General features: G+C 49.2%; 1 protein-coding gene across 1 annotated transcript in view; it reads right to left on the bottom strand.

The window, feature by feature from the left end:
• Positions 1 to 1,985: 1,985 nt before the first annotated feature.
• The window catches only part of LOC142290692 (transmembrane 4 L6 family member 1-like), a 45,296-nt gene continuing 26,123 nt past the window's right edge, over positions 1,986 to 21,158 (bottom strand). The window contains exons 4-5 of the mRNA XM_075334684.1: positions 4,743 to 4,935; positions 1,986 to 2,234 (exon numbers count right to left, since the gene is read on the bottom strand). Of these exons, the coding sequence (XP_075190799.1) occupies positions 2,220 to 2,234; positions 4,743 to 4,935 (208 nt within the window). The 3' untranslated portion in view covers positions 1,986 to 2,219. The remainder of the gene's footprint in view (positions 2,235 to 4,742; positions 4,936 to 21,158) is intronic.

Raw genomic sequence — 21,158 nt, 5'->3', positions numbered from 1 at the left:
GGCTCGGCGGTCGCAGCCGAGGCTGCGGGGCGGTACACATCGACTCTTCTGGCATTACGAACAGGATAGAACCAGTGTACTTTCCGGTAGACGTGCGCCTTGTGGTTCCCGTCAGCGGCGTCCCGCCGAAAAATCTGAAGATCCGCCATCTTGGGCGCGAAAGTTTCCCGCTCGAGTCGTCTTCCCCGAGCAGTGAAGGCGCGAAAATGAAGCCCCACCCCCAAAGAGAGAAGTGCTCCAGAGCGACGTGACCTCGAACGACTCGGCGGTCGCAGCCGAGGCCGCGGGGCGGTACAGATACCGCACCTTAATTGAGGTGCAGTACCCTGTGGTGACCAGAGCCTCAGGGGTGCCATACCACATTTATGCTATAATAAGTAGGGATGATCGCATACCTCAAATATTCGGCTTCACGAATATTTACCGAATAGGTCGCCGCTATTCGACTATTCGCGAATATTTAATGCGCAATATAAGTCTATGGGAAACCCGAATAACAACTATTCGGAACTATTCGGGCTTCCCATAGACTTACATTGCACATCAAATATTCGCATAGCGGCGACCTATTCGTCGGATATTCGAGAAGCCGAATATTTGAGGTATTCGATCATTCCTAATAATAAACCCTTTGGTTTTCCCACCCACTACGATACCCTTTTCATGGCCCCCACACATTATAGTATCCCCACAGTTCCCACACAAGGGTTATGAGGCCTCCAGTGACCCCTGCACAGTATGAAGGCCCCCACTGCCCTTCACACAGTATAATGGCCCTCACACATAATAATAGCCCACAACAGCTCTACACAAAGAATAATGACTTTCCATAAAGTATAATAGCCCTCACACAGACCTCCAAACAGTTTAATGCCCTTACAACTCTCACAGTATAATGGCTGGCACACACAGGCCCTTGCATATTACAACGGCCCCCACAGCCCTCCATACAGTTTAATCACCCCCACAATCTGCCACACAATATAATGACCCTACACAGCCCTGCAAACAATATAATGGCCGCCACAGCACTCCACAAAGTATAATGGCCCCACACAGCTTTCTACACAGTATAATAACCCTCCACAAAGACCTCCATAGAGTGTAATGCCCTCCACTCAGCCCTTCAAACAGCACAACGTCCCCACAACCCTCAACACAGTATAATGACTCCCACACAGCCCTTTGCATATTAGAATTGTCCTCACAGGCCTCCATACAGACCTCCATAGAGTGTAATGCCCTCCACTCAGCCCTTCAAACAGTACAACGCCCCCACAACACCCAACACAGTATAATGACTCCCACACAGCCCTTTGCATATTAGAATGGTCCTCACAGGCCTCCATACAGGATAATAGCCCCTACAATCTTGCATACAGTATTTTTATCCCCACACAGTCCCTCAAATTGTGTAATGGCCCTCACAGCACTTGACGCAGTATAATGGTCCAAACAGTATAATGCCCCCACACAGGATTAACAAACTAATGAGTACAATGTATGCATTGATTAAAAAAAAAAAAAAAAGTAAACTACGCATCTCTCCCATTTCCCCTGGAGTGCCGGTCTCTGCAGCATGTGTTCTGAAGCTCCGTACAGTGGGTGCAATGTTGTGCTGTCATTATGCCGCTCCACTGAGACGTCAGAGCTCAGATGCAGAGTGAATGATGGAGGAGGGAGCTGACGGCTCCCTGTTCCATCACTGTTTTCATCCAAGATGCACATACAGTAGAAAGCAGAGTGGGAAGCGCATGCGCATTAGCACAGGTATCCAGCCTAGCTAATCCTCTGTGAGCGAAACAGCTCATACTCCAGACCCATACTCTTCCATATCACCCATACCTATACGCAGAGCTTTTCCCAGTCTGAGATATCATAGTTAAATGAGAATATTTTCATTCAAAGACAACAAACAGAGATACTAATGAGGAAAGAAACACAGAGGCTGTTTTCGTGATAAATTACGCCTATCTTCAGCTTTATTTACATAAGACTGGACGACCCTTTGATAAGTCAGTGCAGACCTGCAGTACCGCAGATGACACGTCATCATATCACAATGCGTGGCGCCAAATTCCAGTCACTTTTTTACTGCAATGAAAAATTTAGCCCTGTTACATCTGTACATACACTATATTGTAGGATCTTTTTTTTTTTTCATTTGTGACTGGAGTTTTTTTTAGGTGTGCCCTTCTCCCTCTCTGCAGTCTTCAGGTTCATGCCGTAGTTGTCTGAAACGAGAGCAAACAACAAATAAGTGAGGAATATTCAGTATACATACCTGAGTAAGCGCCGTGGCTCACACTGACTGGGGGTCCAACTACACCCAGGTTTAATATTGCGAGTGCGACCTCTGTGTGCAATGGATGTGCACTCTTACTATATGGAGCACTGGTGCCAGCTGTGTTATACAGCCAGCACCTCAGTCTACCTTCTTTCATCAGTGCTAGCTGCAATTGCAGAAGTTTAACTTCATAGATACTGCTGTTAATCATGACTGCAGAATTTAAGAGGTTGAAAATAGGGGACTATCCCCATCCAATGCCCATCCACATGGCTATGTGAATGATGAATGGAGGTAGTGATGATATGGCTGTGTGCCATGTATGGAAGGAGTGATGATATGGCAGTGTGCGTGATGAATGGTGGTAGTGATGATATGGCTGTGTCCTATGTATGGAAGGAGTGATGATATGGCTATGTGCCTGATGAATATAGGTAGTGATGATATGGCTGTGTGCTATGTATGGAAGGAGTCATGATATGGCCATGTGCGTGATGAATGGAGGTAGTGATGATATGGCTGTGTGCGTGATGAATGGAGGTAGTGATGATATGGCTGTGTGCGTGATGAATGGAGGTAGTGATGATATGGCTGTGTGCGTGATGAATGGAGGTAGTGATCATATGGCTGTGTGCTGTGTATGAAAGGAGTGATGATATGGCTGTTTGCTATGTATGGAAGGAGTCATGATATGGCCATGTGCATGATGAATGGAGGTAGTGATGATATGGCTGTGTGCGTGATGAATGGAGGTAGTGATGATATGGCTGTGTGCTATGTATGGAAGGAGTGATGATATGGCAATGTGCGTGATGAATGGAGGTATTGATATAGCTGTGTGCTATGTATGGAAGGAGTGATGATATGGCTGTGTGCGTGATGAATGGAGGTAGTGATGATATGGCTGTGTGCTATGTATGGAAGGAGTGATGATATGGCAATGTGCGTGATGAATGGAGGTATTGATATAGCTGTGTGCTATGTATGGAAGGAGTGATGATATGGCAATGTGCGTGATGAATGGAGGTAGTGAGGATATGGCTGTGTGCTATGTATGGAAGGAGTGATGATATGGCTGTGTGCGTGATGAATGGAGGTAGTGATGATATGGCTGTGTGCTATGTATGGAAGGAGTGATGATATGGCAATGTGCGTGATGAATGGAGGTAGTGAGGATATGGCTGTGTGCTATGTATGGAACAAGTGATGATATGGCTGTGTGCGTGATGAATGGAGGTAGTGATGATATGGCTGTGTGCTATGTATGGAAGGAGTGATGATATGGCCATGTGCATGATGAATGGAGGTAGTGATGATATGGCTGTGTGCTATGTATGGAAGGAGTGATGATATGGCCATGTGCGTGATGAATGGAGGTAGTGATGATATGGATGTGTGCTATGTATGGAAGGAGTGATGATATGGCCATGTCCATGATGAATGGAGGTATTTATGATATGGATGTGTGCTATGTATGGAAGAAGTGATGATATGGCCATGTGCGTGATGAATGGAGGTATTGATGATATAGCTGTGTGCCATGTATGGAAGGAGTGATAATATGGCAATGTACGTGATGAATGGAGGTAGTGATGATATGGCTGTGTGCCATGTATGGAAGGAGTGATAATATGGCAATGTACGTGATGAATGGAGGTAGTGATGATATGGCTGTGTGCCATGTATGGAAGGAGTGATGATATGGCAGTGTGCGTGATGAATGGAGGTAGTGATGATATGGCTGTGTGCCATGTATGGAAGGAGTGATGATATGGCTATGTGCGTGATGAATGGAGGTAGTGATTATAAGGCTGTGTGTCATGTATGGAAGAAGTGATGATATGGCCATGTACATAATTAATGGTGGTAGTGATGATATGAATGTGTGCTATGTATGGAAGAAGGGATGATATGGCCATGTGCGTGATGAATGGAAGTAGTGGTGATATGGCTGTGTGCTATGTATGGAAGGAGTGATGATATGGCCATGTGCGTGATGAATGGAAGTAGTGGTGATATGGCTGTGTGCTATGTATGGAAGGAGTGATGATATGGCCATGTGCGTGATGAATGGAAGTAGTGGTGATATGGCGGTGTGCTATGTATGGAAGGAGTGATGATATGGCCATGTGCGTGATGAATGGTGGTAGTGATGATATGGATCAGTGTTATGTACCGAAGGAATGATGATATGGGCATGTGCTTGATGAATGGAGGTAGTGGTGATTTGACTTTTGTATAATGAATGATGGAAGCAATGATATGGTTATGAGTGCTATAGGGATATATTGATGACATGGCTATGTGCATGATGAACAGTGGTAGTTACATTATACCTATTGAGTGTGGGTATTGATTATAGAGTATGTGTGATGGTATGTGTGATTTTAGAACCATATAGAGAAACATTACTAGTATTAGTTTTGCAGGATGAGTGTATTAGCGGATGACGTACACTGACTTTTCCTTTTCTCATGCACGTGCCGCAGATCACTCCGATGATTCCATTTATGACTTGGATGAGGCACAGGATGGCTTCAATGAAGCCGATCCCTAAGAGGATGGAGAATAAGACAATGTTCCACAGCACGATGTTCTCGGGTTCTTTACACAGGCTCCAAGTGTCCTGATTGAAGAGATAATTGTCCCTGCAGGTAGAGAAATGTCATATTGTGAATTCACCACAGAGGAGCCATTTATGAGGCAGATATACTGAGCAGTGAAGCATCGCCATCTGGTGGACAATAGACAGTATTACACTTCAGAAAATGATCCACAAAGAATCGTGTGAATACTAAACTGCCCATGAATATACAGAATAACACATGCATCGTAAATATATATCACCGTATAACACATGTTATATCTTGTTATATCATGTTATATATCTACTTTGCTCCATATTAAAGATGTGAAAGACTTTCCAATGTCCTAAAGCTCTGCTCCAGCGTTGCTATGACAACACCTTAATGTATCTGGAAGACAACCAGTATCATTCCATTTGGCTGTCTATACAACCAGGCTGGGCTTCATAGTTGTAAAAACATGGCAAACACAGAAGCCTTAAGTTAGGCCCCTGGTAGCCATGACAATGCTATCGTTACCCATCTTAAAAACGTTTTTACACTTTCCACATTTAGGAAAGTGGACATCAATCACTCAGAAATACCTTGATTCAGTGATTGGCTGCAGCGGTGATGTGCACTGTCAATGTGACATCCCTTCGGCAGCCAAAACAACAAGACCTGAGCAGCGGTGGGTACTGCTCGAGTGCTCAGTACTCAAAAGGAGCAGGTTGGATGCTTGGATGGGTGCGACTCAAGTACCTGAGTAGAATGGAAGTCAATGGGAAACTCGAGCATTTTTCCAGATTTTCTGAAGCCACTCTTTTCTGCTAAATATTCACTCTTCGCCATGCTGGTTATAGTACATTCTATACTGTCCACTTTGAATGAACCTGTCTCTGGAGAAGCTGAGGTGTTGCTTCTGTTGCAGCTGTGAAGCTTCCTGCTGGAGAAGCTGTGGAGTGTTATTTGTTGTGTCTTTCCACACCTGTTTGTCTTACCTACCTCATGTTTTATTGCAGTGGCGAGACCAACGTCTTGCTGGCCTTCACACTAGTCAGGGTGAGTTCAGGGCCAGCGAGGGCCTAGGCATGTGACAATGCATGGGGGGAAAGACCCATCTATGGACATTATGGAGTTCAGGGATCAGCTTCAGGTGAGTGTTGGGAGGTGACCCTACTCCTCTTTCCCTAATGCCAGGGCCTCCCGTTGTTTTGCTTGCCTGGTTTTTCCTTTGTATTATGACGCTCACCGGGACACGTCTACCACCCTGCATAATAGTACCTGCTCCATTTCTTATTTTAAGTATTTTAGAGAGTGTGGGGTCCACTTTCCTGTAATTGCAAAAAAACCTTTAAATGCTGCTAACACAATTGATGGTGGCAGCTGTGAGGCAAATCCCGGGATATGAAGATGAATTATGACTCCAGTCATAATCCCTCATCACTCCCTGGCAGTGCCCCCTCCCTTCTTGTTCTCAGTGTTCCACTTACACCTCCATGGCCATGTCCTGTGATATGGAAATTAGGTGGCTTGGGGACAATGGACACAGGATGACTCCCTGCCGTGACCCTGTAGTGGGGGCTGCTAGCTAGTTAGCAAGGCTATGGAAATAGCCAGACAGAACGACTCCAGTAAAAAATGGTTCATATCTCGCAAGCCATATTTCCGATAAATATGGCAACCATAAAAATGGTGTCTCCGCATGCGGACGATGCCGGCACACCCTTTTTATGGGAGCAGGACATTGGGAAATGCCCCAGGCGTGATATCAGCCAATGGGGAACTGGCAGACAGGTCATGAGTCCCCTCGTTCTGTAGCTAAATTCATAGCTGTCACAATGAGAGCATTGGCGTCCGCCTACGACGCTCCCAGGCAAAGTTATGGCCCATATTCCATGTTGTGGATTGTCCATAACTCAAGCCAGGGGTGGAGCAGTGCTCCCTCTGAGGTCACTAAGGTAGGAGGGGACCTGGAGTTGCCCAGGTTGATAACCCTACTTCGGCCATTTTCCAGTGTTCTTTTCGCTGGGGGCACGTGTAGGAAACATCTGTGGGAAGGATCCTAGAAACCTGGGTACAGCGCCCCCCTGTGGCCAGACGCAACAAGGTAACTGCTGGAACTGTGTATGCCTGTTTGTAACCCATGCTTTGATTGTAACTGTACTCTGACATATGTATATTCTGTAGATTCCCTATTGTATATATTGTAGTTCTAGTGTGCTTTAGGCTGATTAAATTATATAATTAATCTTGGGCTGTTCTGTTATCTCGATCTTGAATCCCACGTCTGTGTGTTCGGCTAATAGTTACCGTAAATCGGTTGGTGGCAGCGAATTGTGCCAAGGATTATTGTGGGGAGGCCAGTGAGATTCGGGGAGATTTTATATATTCCGCCCGCGGAGGTCGGGGGAATATATACCCTACTCTCACCGGGGACCCTTCAATAATCGGCATAAGTAGTATAGCGGCCTCCTTGCTTATGGTCGGGCAATTCCATAATTGGCCTGACTATAAGAGGGGCGCTAGAGAGCGCGTCACGTGCTCTGTCTGTCGGTCGGGAGGTATAAAGGAGGGGTGACCCCCACTTGTTACCCCCCGATTGTGACGTACTGGTAGCCAGCGCGGGGGATTTCTGAGTGACCCCCCCGGTGGTTTGTGACATATTGGTGGCATAGCGGTGGGATCGAGATAATAGTGTGTGTGAGTGTGAGACCCATACTCCCAGACACTAAAGACTGCCTGCAGCAGCTGTGGCTGCTGGGGTCTTCAGACTAGCTCAACACTAGAGTGTCAGAGTGCAGATACTGTAAGGTGTGTGGAGGCATCAGGTGTCAGTTCTGTGTCAGTGACCAAAAGTCTGCAAGAATGGCTGATGGCACCAGGAGCAGAGCTATGCAACTGGCCAATGCTAAGGCAGGAGCCGAAGAGAGGGAGGACGGTGCTGTGGACAGCAATGAGGAGGTTGCCCACGAGTCCTCCAGGAGCTCGACGCCAGAAAACCGTTCTGCCGAGGACATTGCGCAACCTGGCACTGCTGGACAAGATGAGGAGGAGCTCACCCAAGGTTCCTCAACGAGCCAGATGCCAGCCCTCCGCTCTGAAAGGGACAGTGAATCGCCTAGCTCTGCAGCGTGCCGCAGATCACCACGTGCCATTCCACCGAGCCTGGGAGGCTCGGATAGCCTTCTTCAAATGGCTATGGCCCTTCTCCAGGCTGGAGACCAGAAGGGCTACAAGGAACTCCTGGCAGAGCGCAGGGCAGAGCGGGAGGCGGCGCGTGACGCTGAGGCTGCGGAGCGGCACGCAGAGCGTGAGGCTGCGGAGCGAGAGCGGCAGGCAGCGCGTGAAGAGCGAGAGCGACAGGCAGACCGTGACTACCAGCTGCAGCTAGCTCAGCTCCGGCCCTCATCAGCCACATGTGACCTTCGAGACACCAAACTTCCAAAGGTCCGTGTTGAGGACTTCCCAGTGCTGGAGAAGGATGGAGACTTGGACTCTTTCTTGACTGCTTTTGAACGGACTTGCTTGCAGCACCATCTGGACAAGGACCAGTGGGCCAAATACCTGACCCCCGTTTAAGGGGTAAGGCCCTGGATATCCTTGGGGACTTGCCTGCTGAGGCAGATCAGGGCTACGACACCATCAAGCGGGCCCTGATCCAACAGTACAACCTCACTCCAGAGTCCTACCGCAAGAAGTTCCGGAGCCTACAGAAGGGACCAAAGGACTCCTGGGCTGACCACCGGCGGGCACTTGCCCGAGCTGCCGACCACTGGACCCAAGGCCTGCAGCTTTCCACCGGACCGGAGATCCTGGACTTGTTCATCACGGAGCAACTCTTGTGGAACTGCCCTGAGGATCTCCGCCAGTTCATCCGAGACCAGAAGCCAAAGGGGTCCACGGCTACAGCTGCCCTTGCCGATGACTACACCAACAACCGGGCCCCTGAGGCCAGGAGAGCGGCCACCAGCAGCACCTGGAGAGGGGGTAAGATGAATTCTGCGACTGCCCCACCTGCCCCTAGACTGCAGGGGGTGTCCCCCTCAACTCCCCTCTCCAGGCCCGTGGCGGAACCAAGACGGTGCCACCAGTGCAACCTACCTGGACACTTCAAGGCCATGTGCCCTCAGCGTCCCAAGGCCCCGGCTCCGTCCCCGTCCCAAGGGCCGCCCAAGGTGTATTGTGTGGGTGGGGGTGGTGGTAGGTCCCTGGACAGCTTCCAACCTGTCACCGTCGGCCGGTCTGTGACCATAGGACTGCGAGACAGCGCCTCGGAGGTGACTCTGGTGCGGCCTGAGATGGTGTCCCCCCAAGACTTGATCCCTGGAAAAACCCTCGCTGTCTCCGGGATTGGAGGCACTGACCCGGCGCTGCCTGTTGCTGACATTTATGTGGACTGGGGCGCAGGGCGGGGGGTGAGGGAGGTGGGGGTAACTGATCGGATCCCTGCAAACGTGCTACTTGGGACAGATTTGGGGCAGATAACCTCCCAGTTTGGGCCCCCCCCAAGGGCTGAACCTTCAGCCCGTACTGACATGACTCCTAACAATGTTAATGTGTTATCTATGAATGATGTAAGGGAGGAGGGAGTGAACTCTGATATTTCTGCTTGCATAGACACCATAGACACACACTCAGCTGCAGCTGTGACAGGGGAGGGGGTCAGAGAAAGGTGTGACAATGCCTCTACAAGTAACCAGCCTGTGAGCTGGGATCTGTTGCCCTCTGCAGGGATAAGCAGAGAGCAGGGTGCTGCAGGGGGAGGACCAGTGTGTGGGGTGGGGGCTACCACAGCAAATGTGGGGTCCCCAGAGATTTCACAGCGGGGTTCTGTTGCTGCAGGAGGGGAACAGGCAGGTGAGATTGGGGCCGGTCCAGGAGCGGAAGTGCTCCCAGGTAAGATCTCGGTGCATGGTTCCCCCACAACCGGGGTGTCAGGAAGCCAGGTAGGTCTGCCTGAACCGGCGACTTGGTCAGGAACGGAGGAGGAGCAGGCACGACCCACGGTCGCAGCGGCTGTGGCCGCTGTCACCCGCAGTGGGAGTGCTGGAAGCCAAGGGGCCTCCCGGAGGTCCGATAGCTCTTCCCCTTCTGACCAAGTGGCAGCCGAGTCAGGTGGAGGCCAGGACACAGGTCCCGGGGTACTGACTGAAGATGTGACAGTCTCGTCGATTCTGGCCACATCTAGTCAGGGGTTTCAGGCAGCGTTAGAAGCTGACGACAGCCTGAAAGCTCTTAAGGAGCAGGTGGCACAGCCTCCCTCGGACTCGGACCCGGAGCGAGTGGTCTGGGACCAAGGACGGCTGTACCGGGCCACGGTCCAGCAGGGTTCACCGGAGGCGTGGCCCAGGGACCGACAGTTGGTGGTACCCTATCCGTTCCGGACGGAGTTGTTGCGGATCGCACATGAGATTCCGATGGCCGGACACCTAGGGATCGCTAAGACCAAGGCCAGGTTAAACCAGCATTTCTACTGGCCAAAAATGGGGGCCGATGTGGCTGCCTACTGCCGTTCGTGTGAAACCTGTCAGAGAGTGGGGAAGGCGGGGCCACGCCCCAAAGCCCCACTAGTATCTCTGCCAATCATCGATGAGCCTTTCAGGAGGGTGGCTGTGGATCTGGTCGGCCCGCTGGCCATCCCCAGCAGCTCCGGGAAACGCTTCCTACTGACGGAAGTGGACTATGCCACCCGGTACCCAGAAGCAGTGGCCTTGTCGTCCATTCGGGCTGACAAGGTGGCCACCGCATTGCTGGAGATTTTCTCCCGAGTGGGTTTTCCCCAGGAAATGCTCACTGACCGGGGGACCCAATTCATGTCCCAGCTGATGGAGGCCCTCTGTAAGCAAGTCCAGGTGCGACATCTGGTGGCCAGCCCGTACCATCCACAGACTAATGGCCTGTGCGAGCGGTTCAATGGCACCTTAAAGCAGATGCTTAAGATGTTGGTCGACTCCCATGGGCGTGACTGGGAGCGGTATCTCCCACACCTGTTATTTGCTTACCGGGAGGTTCCACAGGCCTCAACAGGATTCTCACCGTTTGAGCTCCTGTACGGGCGACGTGTGCGGGGCCCCCTGGCTCTGGTGAAAGAGGCTTGGGAAGGGGATTTGGCCACCCCTGGAGTGTCGGTTATCGAGTATGTCATGCGCTTCCGGGACAAAATGCAGGCCTTGACGCAACTGGTACACGACAATATGGCTCAAGCCCAGGCCGATCAGAAGCGTTGGTACGACCAGAACGCTTGTGAGAGGACCTACCAAGTGGGTCAAAAGGTGTGGGTACTGGTCCCCGTACCACAGGACAAGCTTCAGGCAGCCTGGGAAGGCCCATACCTCGTGTACCAGCAGCTCAACCCTGTAACGTACCTGGTCACCCTGGACCCTGCCCGTGGAAGGCGGAAGCCCTTCCATGTGAACATGATGAAGGCACATCATGAGCGGGAGGCATGTGCGCTCCCCGTGTGCAACCTGCCCGAGGAGGGAGAAGCGGAAACCCTCTTGGATATGCTAGCCCAGGTTAGGGCAGGCGGATCCATTGAGGATGTGGAGGTTGGCCACCAGCTCTTGGAAGACCAACGGTCCCAGCTGTGGGCCACCCTCCTCCCCTTCCGGGGGTTGTTTACCAACCAGCCCGGAAGGACTGACTTGGCTGTCCATCACGTGGACACTGGGGATCATCCCCCGATCCGGCGTTCAGCATATCGGGTCTCCCTGGAGGTGCAGCAACACATGCGCCAGGAGATTGACGAGATGCTGAAGCTGGGGGTGATCCAGGCATCCAACAGCGCTTGGGCCTCGCCTGTAGTCCTCGTCCCTAAGAAGGACCGAACCACTCGGTTCTGCGTGGACTACAGGGGGCTCAATGCGGTCACGGTCGCCGATGCGTACCCAATGCCACGCATCGATGACCTGCTCGATCAGTTGGCCGGGGCTCAGTACCTGACCATCATGGATCTGAGCCGGGGATATTGGCAGATCCCCCTGACTCGCAAGGCCAGGGAACGCTCTGCCTTTATTACCCCATTTGGACTGTACGAGTCCACGGTGATGCCATTCGGGATGAGGAATGCCCCTGCCACTTTCCAGCGGATGGTCAACACCCTGCTCAAGGGACTTGAAGGGTACGCGGCCGCGTACCTGGATGACATTGCCGTCTTCAGTCCCACCTGGGAGGACCACCTAGAGCATCTAGCACAGGTGCTCAGGCGGATCCACCGGGCAGGTTTGACCATCAAGCCGGGAAAGTGTCAGCTGGCCATGAGCGAGGTCCAGTACCTCGGTCACCGGGTAGGTGGGAGAACACTGAAGCCCGAGCCTGAGAAAGTGGAAGCCATCGCATCCTGGCCCACCCCCAGGACCAAGAAGCAGGTGATGTCCTTCTTGGGGACCGCTGGGTACTATAGGAGGTTTGTTCCATGCTATAGTAGCCTGGCAAAGCCCTTGACGGACCTCACCAAGAAGAAGCTGCCCTCTGCAGTCGATTGGACAATGGACTGCGAGACAGCCTTCCGGGCCCTAAAGGACGCCCTGTCCAGCCCGCCCGTGCTACAGGCAGCCGACTTCACGCGGCCGTTTGTAGTACAGACCGACGCCAGTGACTTCGGCCTCGGTGCGGTGCTCAGCCAGGTGGACTCTGCGAGCCAAGAGCACCCAGTCTTGTACCTGAGCAGGAAGCTGTTACCAAGGGAAGTTGCCTATTCCACGATGGAGAAGGAGTGCCTGGCCATAGTGTGGGCCCTGCAGCGTCTGCAACCCTATCTATACGGGCGCCACTTCATCGTGGAGACGGACCACAATCCCCTCAGCTGGTTGCACACCGTCTCTGGGACGAATGGGCGATTGTTGCGATGGAGCCTTGCGCTCCAGCAATACAACTTCACCATTCGCCACAAAAGGGGCCGTGACCACGGTAACGCAGACGGGCTGTCCCGACAAGGAGAGGTCGCGGACGGGCGCACGGGGGAACACCGGAGTGTGCTGCCCCCTAGCGCCCTCAAAAGGGGGGAGGTGTGAGGCAAATCCCGGGATATGAAGATGAATTATGACTCCAGTCATAATCCATCATCACTCCCTGGCAGTGCCCCCTCCCTTCTTGTTCTCAGTGTTCCACTTACACCTCCATGGCCATGTCCTGTGATATGGAAATTAGGTGGCTTGGGGACAATGGACACAGGATGACTCCCTGCCGTGACCCTGTAGTGGGGGCTGCTAGCTAGTTAGCAAGGCTATGGAAATAGCCAGACAGAACGACTCCAGTAAAAAATGGTTCATATCTCGCAAGCCATATTTCCGATAAATATGGCAACCATAAAAATGGTGTCTCCGCATGCGGACGATGCTGGCACACCCTTTTTATGGGAGCAGGACATTGGGAAATGCCCCAGGCGTGATATCAGCCAATGGGGAACTGGCAGACAGGTCATGAGTCCCCTCGTTCTGTAGCTAAATTCATAGCTGTCACAATGAGAGCATTGGCGTCCGCCTACGACGCTCCCAGGCAAAGTTATGGCCCATATTCCATGTTGTGGATTGTCCATAACTCAAGCCAGGGGTGGAGCAGTGCTCCCTCTGAGGTCACTAAGGTAGGAGGGGACCTGGAGTTGCCCAGGTTGATAACCCTACTTCGGCCATTTTCCAGTGTTCTTTTCGCTGGGGGCACGTGTAGGAAACATCTGTGGGAAGGATCCTAGAAACCTGGGTACAGCGCCCCCCTGTGGCCAGACGCAACAAGGTAACTGCTGGAACTGTGTATGCCTGTTTGTAACCCATGCTTTGATTGTAACTGTACTCTGACATATGTATATTCTGTAGATTCCCTATTGTATATATTGTAGTTCTAGTGTGCTTTAGGCTGATTAATTATATAATTAATCTTGGGCTGTTCTGTTATCTCGATCTTGAATCCCACGTCTGTGTGTTCGGCTAATAGTTACCGTAAATCGGTTGGTGGCAGCGAATTGTGCCAAGGATTATTGTGGGGAGGCCAGTGAGATTCGGGGAGATTTTATATATTCCGCCCGCGGAGGTCGGGGGAATATATACCCTACTCTCACCGGGGACCCTTCAATAATCGGCATAAGTAGTATAGCGGCCTCCTTGCTTATGGTCGGGCAATTCCATAATTGGCCTGACTATAAGAGGGGCGCTAGAGAGCGCGTCACGTGCTCTGTCTGTCGGTCGGGAGGTATAAAGGAGGGGTGACCCCCACTTGTTACCCCCCGATTGTGACGTACTGGTAGCCAGCGCGGGGGATTTCTGAGTGACCCCCCCGGTGGTTTGTGACAGCAGCGTAAAAAAAAAGCATGATTTTACAATACTCTGTTAGGAGATGTTTATGCTATATGTGACTATGTGTCCACATAATGGTCGTAACATACTAGGTGTGGCTAGCTTGTTATGATGATGGAGGAGAATAAGAAAGCTTAATGCTCCAGAATTCTGGCACAATGGTGTGCCATGAACTGTCTTTCATGAGTTGTGCTTGTAGCGCCTGGTCCCGCCAGAGTCCGAGGGGGGCGCTCTTCCTCACATCTGCCCAGCCCCAGCATGGCCCCCACCTGCACCTCCGGGCCCAGCCTCCGGCAGCGACGTTCCTCCTCTTACCGGTCTCATGACACTGCTCCTGCTCACTCCCGGGTCGGACATCATGCTCCTGGGGCTGCTTCAGCCTCTTCCTGTCTGCAGAGCACACACAGTTCTGCAGTGTCTGATTCTAGGCTGCGCGCGAGGCCACGCCCTTTCTTAAAGTGGTAGCACCCAATTACCTGGAAGTGACCTCAGAGGTCACCTGTTGCCATATGGTATTTAAGTTCCCCCCCCGGCAGCAGGCGCCTGAGTAACGCCTCTATTAGTGCATTGCCAGTGTCCAGAGCCGTTTGTGCTATTATTTGAGACCCGGTTCTAATCCTTTGTCTCACCATAGTGCCATCTATACCATTCTGGCTGTGGACGTCACCGCTTATACCTACTGTGGACGTCACCATGCCATACCTGCCGTGGACACAATCTATACATACCCGCAGTGGATGTCACCGGCCATACCCGCAGTGAACGTCTCCGGCTCACCTGCTGTGATCATCTCCGGTGCCACACCCGTGTCCTGCCTGCTGCGGGACATTGTACCTGAGCTACACCTGGACGTACAGAGACTCCTACCACCGGTTCCTGGCTGCCGTGCATTTAGGCCTTCTGGGGAGGCGCCGCACAGTCCCTGTATAGGGGTTCGCTGCTGGTCGCTTTCTCAGGGGAGTCCGGTGCACGGTCAAGTGGGTCCACCTCCGGACACTCGCCGCTCCTCGGTGAGCGTAACAGTTTGCTCGGGCCATGGACTCCGCCGGGATGAAGGCTAACCCCCTGACTGACCTGCAACAGGAGCTCGCTCGCCAACGCGAGACGCAAGCAAGATTAGTGGCTCACATGAAGTCTGTGGGTCCACCTCCGGACGCTCACTGCTCCTCGGTGAGCGTAACAGTACTATAGTTATTAAAATGGGAATTAATATGAAAGGAGCTTTTTAAAGTAAATTTTTGCTTGTGACTGTCCACCCATTATTTGCGCCAAAGAAATCCGTGTCATTTCTTGTTTGATAAAGTCGCTATAAAATATATATATATATTATATATATATATATATATATCTATATATATATATATCTATATATATATATCTGGCTGAAACCATATTTGCATAACCAACCACGCCTGACTTTCACCCACTTTTAGGCTAGGTTCACACATTGCTTATGTAGTAGAAATTATATACGCGGGTTTGTAAACCGCAATTTGCAGAATTCTTGCATCTAAAATATGCACATATTATCCATATCTATTCAAGTGTGTTTATACACTTTTTTTTTTTTATATTTGCGGAAACGTGTCAAAAGAACGTAACAAAGCAGTGCCAGGTGAGCGGTCTATGCTGCAGCTTTAAGGGGAATCTGTCAGTATAGTCAATCCTCCTCCGTGCAAACCAAATCCATTGACACTTTTATATCTTTTATTTGTTGTTGCATTCCTGAGAAATCAGTGTTTTAATTTGTATAATTCATATATAAAGATCTTATCTGTGTGATATGAGGCATGGACATAAGATGATACGTGAATCTAAAGAGGTGGGACAACAACCTCGAGAGGCAGGGTCCTCGGGAAGAGCTCTGTCAAACGCAAAGCACTTAACGTTTCATTTGCTTATTAATTAAAACATTGATTTTACAAGAATGCAGTAACAGATAGAAGATATAAAAGTGCAGATGGATTTAGCTTTCAAAGACCTGCATGCATGTACACAGAGCGTGGGGGATTGATCTTTAGCAGATTACCTTTGGGTCTCCATTGAAAAGGTAAGTTCCTGCAACACAAATTGGCATGCTGTAGATTAAAAAAAGCCAATATCTGAGCAGATTCCACTTTTCCTGTACTGTAAAATGTTGCTGATTTTACATGCCTAGAAAATCCATGTAAAATCCACACCAAATATGCAATGTATGAGCCTAGACTTACAAAATATAATAGAAATGCCTGGCTCACTGAGAAAAAGAAGTTTAAGGTGCTCGGAAAATATAAGTCCAGTAGATGTAGAGAATCCGGCACACTAAATAAAGTAAATTCCAAAGATAATATTTCGTTTGAATATATTTTATTTTATCGTTCTTGTGGGGATATCAAAAAGGCCGTATGTGAACAAGTCCAACGTTTCGACCAAAACTTATGGTCTGTTTCAAGGACTGTGGGACAGAAACAATATATCAAAGAAAGGCAATCACATATAGTAAAGTAAAACATACAGTTACAGTAGGAACTGTTTCAAACTGTAGAAAGAATCATAAAATAAATTACCCAATAGGGAAAGGAAAAACAGGGATTACAATAAGTTTCTCCACAAGAACTCACAATCTTTATGAAATTAAATACAATATTTCATTTCGAAAGTATTTGTACATCATATTTACAATGGAAAGAAAAACAGAAGAATGATATCAAAGGAAGTTACTGAATAACACAAACCTCAAAGGGTTATGGTGTGGTGTGTATCACATGGGATATTCACTCGCATGGATTTTATATATATCACTCTTATAGCCTAAGACCAAAAGAGGAATAAATCAGTAATGGCATGAGTAGAGTTAAATGCATTTAACTCTACTCATGCCATGTATGTATTTAATTTCATAAAGATTGTGAGTTCTTGTGGAGAAACTTATTGTAATCCCTGTTTTTCCTTTCCCTATTGGGTAATTTATTTTATGATTCTTTCTACAGTTTGAAACAGTTCCTACTGTAACTGTATGTTTTACTTTACTATATGTGATTGCCTTTCTTTGATATATTGTTTCTGTCCCACAGTCCTTGAAACAGACCATAAGTTTTGGTCGAAACGTTGGATTTGTTCACATACGGCCTTTTTGATATCCCCACAAGCACGATAAAATAAAATATATTCAAACGAAATATTATCTTTGGAATTTACTTTATTTAGTGTGCCGGATTCTCTACATCTACTAGACTTACAAAATGTCATAAATGGCACAAAAAAGGTCAGTTTGATCAATTTGTCACATTTTTGGACTGTTTAGTGTAAGGGGGGTAATTCATCATGAAAGGAATTTTTAAAGTCAGTTTTCTTTGTGGCTGTTTGCAATCTTATCCATTTTTTTAGGCAAAACTTTATTGGAGTGGGTTTTTTGCAACTTTTTTTAAGTCATAATTTATAAATATAACTTAAACCTTATATGAATTGCTAACCATGCCAAGCCTGTGCTCCCCTTTTTAAAAGTGGCAGGAGCGGTGTTACTTCCAAAAAGTGACTTTTTTTTTAACAAAATGGCATGTGACAAAATTTGCGTATCTTTTGCCACAATAAAGTTGGAGCAAAAACAGCTTGCACTGTCTAAAAATGAGACAGTATTGATAAATATGTTGTGACGCCCTGGCCTATCAGGTGGTCACAGGGTATTGTGCAATCTGCCCTTCTGCACAGTATCCATCCTCCTTGGTTACAGATCCTGGTCCTTCGGTGTTGCTAAGAGCAGAGCCAGTCAAAATCCTAGGAACACTTTGCACCACACCCACCAGACACACCATTGGGGGGCCTGAAGGGAACAGGGCCACCCACTTGGGGGGATGGTAGGGGAAGGTGAGAAGTGTTAGAAGAGAGTGAAGTGTTGGTGTGTGAAGGGAGAGGAGGTCAGGGAGCTGGGCTCCTTGTAGTTTACTAGGTGGCAGACGTTGGTCTGGGCCTGGTAGGAGTTGGAACCCCGGTCGCAGGGGATCGTGTCAAGGGGCACTGATCTGCCAAGGAGGGCAGCCGGCGGCCTTGAGCCATCTCCGGGCAGGGGCCAGGGCACGACGGGGTACGTGGACCTTAGGCCAGAAAGTAGCTGCACGCAGCCCGGTAATTTACCCAACGGGGATGAAGTTTTCAGGATTCATCCTTCACCAGCTCCAAAATCGGGGTACTAGCACACCGATGGGATAGGACTTTCCCAAATACAGTCCAGGAAATCTCGAGCGTGAACCCTGAGAGCAAGCTCACTCCGTTAGCCATACGGGTGAGCGGGGCCCGAATAGTTTCACACTACAGGGTCCAAATAGTGAAGAAGGTGCCACGGAAAAGGTCACAGGATAACAAGCAACACCAAGGGGCACGGATCCACGTGTACTCCCTCCCTACTGCAGAGGTGCTCAGAATTCTGGTTTACAAGCTGTCGGTGTCAGTATTCTTGGACTGAGTGAGTACGCAGAAACCCTTTCCTCCCCAACGGCACCCCCTCACCACCTTCACTGGGCTCCTGGGGCAAAAAAACCCTACCCACAGAGGAGTTAAACAGCTTGCCGCCTTACCACCGCCACCGGGCGTCCCTAACAGCAGCGGTGGTACCCTATCTTACCACGCACCATGGGTGGCGTCACAAACTTTTAACCCCCGCTATACATACTCCCCCCCTTTGATCGAGTGGCCGCGCGACCCCCGGGTCCGGAGACCCCTCGAGCCACCATGGATCCGAATCTGAGCATCAGCCCGGCTGCTGGCACGGGGGCGGTACATGTCCCAAAATATTGCATTTCTGAGGTATTTGCAGAAAGGTACATCTGTACTACCCACATAAGTAGTGACTACCAAACCCACAAAAAAAGAGTAAGTCTGGAGTCTGTGTGTGCATGGGGCCCACTGAGACTCTTTCGCCCGGGGCCTACAAAAACCTGGAGCCGGCCCTGTCTGGATGGTCACAAGCTAGCATTAGCCTATGGAGTGTCAGAGCTACTCACTGTACATCCCCTTCTCCGAATGTCCGTGTAATTTTTGGAACAAGAATAGAAAATCCTGGTTGGGATGGTGATGGCTAATAGAGACCCGCCTTTCCCCAATGTAGCGGGCTCTGGGTCATGTAGCCCATGTGCGTTCCCTATAATTCAGCCCTGTGCATGAATGACTTTAGGTAAGGCTGGATAACAATTTCCAAGTTTCCGAAGTTTTCATAAACAGACACTGTACATATCCACATCATGTATATATAAAGTGAGGGATGATTAGGCCACTTACTCATCGGTATCATTCCTGAAGGGGTATATGTATTCACCATCTCCTGTGTCACACAGAGGTCCACGAACCAAACCAAAAACCGAGATGACCACACAGTACCCCCCTCCAATGGTGCCGAGGGCAGAAAGGATTACAGTCAGGAACATCTGGTGACCCACAATATTGATCATTTCATTATTATGCGCATAGACATATAATACATTAGGTACAAGTCCATAATCCTTCAGTAATGGTCCTCATAGGGTACAGCCTTAGTTCTAAAAATATTTACCCAAAGACTGTAGTGCACCATGTGTTGGGCAAGATGCTCTTATATATACAGTCATGGCCAAAAGTTTTGAGAATGACACCAAAATTATTTTTTCATATGATCTGTTGCCCTCTGGTTTTTAATTGTTTTTGTCTGATGTTTACATCACATACAGAAATATAATTGCAATCATATTATGAGACCAAAAGGTTCTATTGACAGTTAGAATGAGTTAATGCAGCAAGTGAATATTTGCAGTGTTGACCCTTCTTCTTCAGGACCTCTGCAATTCTCCCGGGCAGCTCTCAATCAACTTCTAGATCAAATCCTGACTGATAGCGGTCCATTCTTGCATAAGCAATGCTTGCATTTTGCCAGAATTTGTTGTTTTTTGTTTGTCCACCCGTCTCTTGACGATTGCCCACAAGTTCTCAATGGGATTAAGATCTGGGGAGTTTCCAGGCCATGGACCCAAAATCTCTATGTTTTGTCCCATGAGCCATTTAGTGATCACCTTTGCTTTATGGCAAGGTGCTCCATCATGCGGGAAAAGGCATTGTTGGGCGCCAAATTGCTCTTGGACAGTTGGGAGAAGTTGCTCTTGGAGGACATTCTGGTACCATTCTTTATTCATGGCTGTGTTTTTAGGCAAGACTGTGAGTGGTGCGATTCCCTTGGCTGAGAAGCAACCCCACACATGAATGGTTTCAGGATGTTTAACAGTTGGCATGAGACAAGACTGGTGGTAGCGCTCACCTCTTCTTCTCCTAATAAGCTGTTTTCCAGATGTCCCAAACAATCGAAAAGGGGATTCATCTGAGAAAATGACTTTACCCCAGTCCTCAGCAGTCCACTCCCTGTACCTTTTGCAGAATATCAGTCGGTCCCTGATGTTTTTTCTGATGAGAAGTGGCTTCTTTGCTGCCCTCCTTGAAACCAGGCCTTGCTCAAGCAGTCTCCGCCTCACAGTGCGTGCAGAAGCACTCACACCAGCCTGCTGCCATTGCTGAGCTAGCTCGACACTGCTGGTAGTCCGATCCCGCAGCTGAAACAGTTTTAAGATACGGTCCTGGCGTTTGCTGGTCCTTCTTGGGCGCCCTGGAGCCTTTTTGGCAACAATGGAAGCTGTCTCCTTGAAGTTCTTGATGATGCGATAGATTGTTGACTGAGGTGCAATCTTTGTAGCTGCGATACTCTTCCCTGTTAGGCCATTTTGTGCAGAGCAATGATGGTTGCACATGTTTCTTTAGAGATAACCATGGTTAACTGAAGAGAAACAATGATACCAAGCACCAGCCTCCTTTTAAAGTGTCCAGTGGTGTCATTCTTACTTAATCATGACTGATTGATCGCCAGCCCTGTCCTCATCAACACCCACACCTGTGTTAATGGAACAATCACTAAAACAATGTTAGCTGCTCCTTTTAAAGCAGGAATGTAATGATGTTGAAATGTGTTTTGGGGGTTAAAGTTCATTTTCTTAGCCAATATTGACTTTGCAAGTAATTGCTGTTAAG

Source organism: Anomaloglossus baeobatrachus, chromosome 2 (assembly GCF_048569485.1).
Source record: "Anomaloglossus baeobatrachus isolate aAnoBae1 chromosome 2, aAnoBae1.hap1, whole genome shotgun sequence".
NCBI lineage: Eukaryota > Metazoa > Chordata > Amphibia > Anura > Aromobatidae > Anomaloglossus > Anomaloglossus baeobatrachus.
The sequence above is the reverse complement of the archived record's forward strand: the minus strand, read 5'-3'. Positions and strand labels throughout refer to the sequence as shown.